The sequence below is a fragment of the Gadus chalcogrammus genome, chromosome 17 (genome assembly GCF_026213295.1).
Source record: "Gadus chalcogrammus isolate NIFS_2021 chromosome 17, NIFS_Gcha_1.0, whole genome shotgun sequence".
Taxonomy (NCBI): domain Eukaryota; kingdom Metazoa; phylum Chordata; class Actinopteri; order Gadiformes; family Gadidae; genus Gadus; species Gadus chalcogrammus.
In genome coordinates, this window is record NC_079428.1 from 5,008,564 (window position 1) to 5,014,054 (window position 5,491).

The 5,491-nt window shown below is 43.5% G+C and overlaps 1 protein-coding gene across 2 annotated transcripts in view; it reads right to left on the minus strand.

Annotated features, from left to right (window-relative positions):
- Window positions 1-801: 801 nt before the first annotated feature.
- The window catches only part of ntn5 (netrin 5), a 21,782-nt gene continuing 17,092 nt past the window's right edge, over window positions 802-5,491 (minus strand). The window contains exons 6-9 of one of the 2 annotated variants that reach the window (XM_056575708.1): window positions 5,457-5,491; window positions 4,404-5,176; window positions 2,078-2,127; window positions 802-1,973 (exon numbers count right to left, since the gene is read on the minus strand). The exon at window positions 5,457-5,491 is cut by the window's right edge and continues 46 nt beyond it. In XM_056575708.1, the coding sequence (XP_056431683.1) occupies window positions 4,434-5,176; window positions 5,457-5,491 (778 nt within the window). In that variant the 3' untranslated portion in view covers window positions 802-1,973; window positions 2,078-2,127; window positions 4,404-4,433. Of the gene's footprint in view, window positions 1,974-2,077; window positions 5,177-5,456 lie in introns of both variants that reach the window. The other variant, XM_056575707.1, reaches the window with a different exon arrangement.

A 5,491-nucleotide genomic window follows, 5' to 3' on the forward strand; every position in this document is an offset into this window, starting at 1 on the left:
AGACTCCCAGAGAGCAGGTTTGGAGGTTATACTTGACTTTACCATTCACATGATCGCGAAATAAGATGTATCCATTAAGGTACCTCTGACGGCTGTTTGAGCGGGGACTCGAACCTTAGCCTACAGAGCGTTAACCACCAGCCCTGACCGCTTCACCACCAAGACACCTCCAGATAGTGTTTGGAGGTTATACTTGACTTTACCATTCACATGACAGAGAAATAAGATGTATCCAGTACAGTACCTCTTGAACCTACATATTGTCTGAATGCTCATCATGAAGGTCTGCTTCTTAATGCTCGTCCGAGCGGGGACTCGAACCTGCACCTGCAGAGTGTTAACCAACATCCCTTACCGCCACACCACCAAGACACCTACCAGAGCAGGTTTGGAGGTTATACTTGACTTTACAATTCACACAGTCTAGAAATAACAGGGATCTATTAAGGTACTTACTCCATCAGGGGACTTAAACCCTGTGTCTAAGCGGCGGTGAACAGAATCTAGGCTCAGCAAGAAAGGATGAACAAATTATTAATCCCTGTGAGCGGGGACTCGAACCTGAGTCTACAGAGTGTTAACCTACAGCCCTGACCGCTTCACCACCAAGAGGCCTCTAGATCATGTTTGGAGGTTATACTTGACTTTACCATTCACATGACAGAGAAATAAGATGTATCCATTACGGTACCTCTTGAACCTACATAGTGTCTGAAAGCTCATCATGAACGTCAGCTTCTTAATAGCCGTGCATGCGGGGACTCAAACCTGCACCTGCAGAGTGTTAACCAACAGCCCTTACCGCCACACCACCAAGACACAGATCATAACATTTGGAGGTTACAACCAAGAGGGTCTTGCAACTTTTTTGCACAATTAACGTTTTGAAAGTATTGTGATGAAGTTAACCATCCCCCCTCCCAAATATATATATATATTTTTTTTTAAAGAATATATAGTTAGACATGAGGGGAACTAGAACCAGGAACCCTGATGATCATAACCACTTGCTCTCCCCACTACACCACCAAGTCATTGTGTATGACCGCAGTGGAGGATAGATTTGACTTGAATTCCTAGATCTCGTATGATTAAAAACAACTTTCAGATCTATAGTGACCAATCTTTGCAGGAATTGAACACACAACCTCAGCACCGTTTACAGAGAGCTCGATTCAATGTACCACAGATCCGATGCTTTCTGATGGCCGGAGGTCATATTTGACATTACATTCACGCTATGAAAAGCCACCAACATAAGGACTTGAAGCTTTCTTCTGTTCCAGCACTTTAATCAACCTATCTTACCACTGCACCACAAAGACACTAGCTATACATGGTTAAACCTTTTATTTGAGATTATATTCCCACAATGAATTTTGGAAAAACAACCGACTTGTGCAGGACTTGAACCCTTGTCTCCTGTTCTTGAATCTTCAGGTCTCACCACTTCACCACCAAGACACTAGCAGTACATGCTCAGATTTTATATTTGAGAATATATTCACACAATGACTTTATTACCAAACGCTAAAAGAATTCCTCATCTCATCTCTTCAATTCCTTCTCCATTCGGAGAGGGAGGGGGAATATAGAAGTATTGAACTGAATGAATGGACGTTTCATGGCTAGTTTTTAACTGTTGATATAGTTCAGTTAATGGGTGGGACGGATTGAGAAACTCAGGCACACAACACCCATGTTTTTTTTTAAGGGTTGCTTTACTTGAAACAACTTCTACATTCAAATATACATCGTTCACATCATCCATTGTAAAAGTTTAAATTAGAATAAGGTTTGTGTGATTAAATGTACTTGTTCAAGTTTTGAAAAATGACATCTAAAATAGTATTTTTTTAAATATATACAAGCATGAGTTTTCCAATTTTCTTAAATAAGATTACTTTGCGTGTATCACATCGAGGTGCGCTTTAGATCTTGTGCCCCTTCTGTTAATTCTTCGTATGGTTCACCTGTGGGAGACAAAGACAAAACATTTTTATTGCTGCCTCATCTTTTTTAACTTTTAAAAGCTTTGAATATGACCCAGACTGCAAACATTTGGAATCCGTCGTACTTGTCGTTGCCATCTGTACAGTGGTCTGCTCAAAGGTCGTTGTCTTGTGTCTGTGGAGGGTAGGCAAACGCAGAAGAAACATAGTTTCAAACCAACAACGTGTGATCTTTCGTCTTTTTACCAAGCGAGACAGCCAGGGAAAAAAGTTAGTAGGTTAGTAGAAAGAAATCTAGAAACTGGCAGCAGTGCGTTTCCTCGTCCCAAGCAGATCAAGTTCCTTCGAGCAAATAAAAATAAATAAATGTTTCTACTTCAATGCATATCTTGTTCATAGATTTGTGGTTTGAGGGATTATCCTAGGTGTCATCCAACTCATTGGCTTCCATCCAACTTTATCGGATTCGCAATTGACTCCGACTGATCTCTTCTGTTTTACAGTAGGCAACAGAAATCTAAAATAAGATTGATCTCATTCGTAACAAATGTACTGTTTCATGTCCTGTTTCATCCGCTGTTGAAGACTTTCATCATTGGTTCGACCCGCGGTTAAATTCATCAGATTTAAAATAATCGGAGGTAACTTCCGTCCAGCCACAGTACTTCCGTCCCGCCTGGATGTTCTGTCACGCCAGGGTGTTGTTCTCCGGGGCTGCAGCTGGATACTATTGCAAACTGTTGGTTGTAAGTTATGTTTTATGGTCAAAACCGAACTTGCAATAAGACAAAGAAAAAACATTTTAGAAGTCATAGTTATGTGAACATAATGAAACAATGCACTAAACATGTGATAAAAGCGGACATTTATTGTTTTTGCCAAAGTACGCTTCCAGATCTCGAATCCCATCTGGTTTATTTTCCACTGTCATTTTAATTCCCTTTGCTAGACTTGTTTTGTACTAAAATAAAAATAAAAAGTTGTGAAAATGATAAAAAACATAAGGGGTAACACTGTCGTCAGGAAAAAAAACATAAGGGGTAACACTGTTGATTTGTCAAATGAAACATCAGGAGTAAAACTATCGTTTTTTTGACAGGCTTGTTTTGTACTAAAATAAAAATAAAAAGTTGTGATAATGACCCCAAACTTTGCAACTCTATATACACACATAATGGGCACAATAATATAGGTGACACAAGGTGGCAGGAAAAAAGTGGCTTCTTTGTAAGTCAATGCTTTTTTCGATTTTATTCACGTGAACTTTACAGTGCACAATGTGTTGGACATTCCTGGCCATATCTCTTTGCCGTGAAACGCGTTTCGCCAAACACCCGTGAATACACTGCAGCTGTTGGAGGCTTGACGGGCCTGGGGTACAGCAGAGTGACACAAATCACTCATGTGTTCCACTTTAACCTTCTATTGTCTGTGACATTCTTACTAAATGTGAACCCTCTAATACTTGCTTGCTTGCTTGAAAGAAAGAAAATTCAAAATTATTTTCCTCTACATATCCAAGACACACAAGATTTAGTAAGAGCATGGATTTAATGAAATTAAAATAATTAAATAATTTACATTTTGTTATAATATATTTTTATAAGAAGAAGAAGAAGAAGAAGAAGAAGAAGAAGAAGAAGAAGAAGAAGAAGAAGAAGAAGAAGAAGAAGAAGAAGAAATAGAAGAAGAAGAAGAAGAAATAGAAGAAGAAGAAAAGATCAGTGTATAGATTTTGTCTGCAGCATTATATTAAAAAACATAAGTTTGAACTATTAGAATTTTACCTTGAAAGTTATTTGGATCAATAATCTGCGTCAGCTCATCTTTAGTCAAACACCATTGCAAATGTGAGGTAGAAAAGTCGGTTCTATTTCTGGCTTTCTTTGGCTAAACTGTTGGGTGTTTGATTATATATTAAATGTATTTGAAAGTTCTATTGATACATTTATTGACGCTCTATTTCCAAAACTTAATCATCAATAAATCAGTGTTAAATATAATACATGTCAATAAGACATACTCTTTGGCACTTTTGTCTTGACCTGAATTCAACTAATTGGCATTTTAATTTTAATTTCCTGTCAACTGTCAAATATAGTACTTATGAAATGACCTACTCTAAAAAGAGCCCTTGACATTACCGAAGAGAAACTTTTTAGTTCTGAGTTCCCTGCCAAGGCTTGTAAGTGTGTGGTGTGCGTGTGCATGTGCGTGTACGTGTGCGTGTGCGTGTGTGTGTGTGCGTGGCTCTATGTGTGTGTGGATACATCACAATACATTCGTCTATAGTCCCCCCAAAAATAATAAACAGCCACTCAAAATAAATGCTGTGATCCATCGTCCTTTCTTGCGGACGAACACCAAACAAACAAATAACTTACTATCCTCTATTAATGTCTTTCACCGTGTGTCTTTACGTGATTCTCACATCTGATATCCACATGGTACCTGTGTGTGGGACTGTGTGTGTGTCTCCTGTCAGACCGCGGGAGGTCGGCTGGAACACAGCAAAGTGGGTACCCAACTTGTAGGGACCCCAGTTGTGGGGACCGGATTTGTGAGGAGGACAGGATTCGTGGGGGCCGAATCAGCGGGGGACGGATTAGCGGGGGCCGAAACAGCGAACGTCCACAGCTCAGGGCTCTCGGGTGTCGGCGAGGTCGGCGTGTCGTCGCGGACGTTAGCGCTCGCGCCCGTCCCCCCCACGTTCTCTGCGCTCTCCACGCTCTCGGGGGCCGGTTCCTCCGAGCGCGCGTGTGGTCCGTGTGTTCCGCCGCCGTCGCCCCCCGTCACTAGATGCGGCGGGATGTAGCCCCTCTGCGGCTCAACGGGGCGGCGGTGTGGCCGTTGGTGGTGGTGGTGGCGGTGGTGGGGGGGGGCTTTCGGGGGGCAACGGCCCCTCTTGTCCTGCCCCCGGAAGCCCCTGAGCTTGGGGCTCCAGTGGTCCCGCCACTGGAGGGCGGTGGTGGAGCGGTCGGCCACTAGGCGGCTCTCCCCGGGGGCCCAGTCGCGGCCCCCCTCCTCGGAGCCGATGAGCAGGAAGGTGCGGCCCACGTGGAGGGCGGGGCAGCCGCAGCCCAGGTCGCGGTCGGGGACCCACAGCGCCCGGGGGCCCCTGCGGACGCGGGGCGTGGACCCCGTGCGGAACACGGTCTGCACGGCGATGGAGAACTGCCACCAGGGGCCCGAGCGCTCCATGGCCTTCACCTGGATCTTCAGCACTGGGGGAGACAGAGGGCCACGCCCAGAGGGCCACGCCCACAACAACAACATCAACAACAACAACAACAACAAGACACGGGTGACATTTTGGCAGATGGCTAATAAAACATAACTCCTGGGAGGAAACGTTGATATTTATTTCTTGTATGTTATTTAAATAATACATATTTCTGAGCATCACTTCAAACCGTTTGAACTGCATGCACAGCCTTAGAGGAAAGTTGTCGGAGAACGTGAGAGCGATCTTCGACAGGGACTGTGATCGGAGACGGGACTGACCGTAATCCTTGAGACAGTAGGTGTCCAAGTTCATC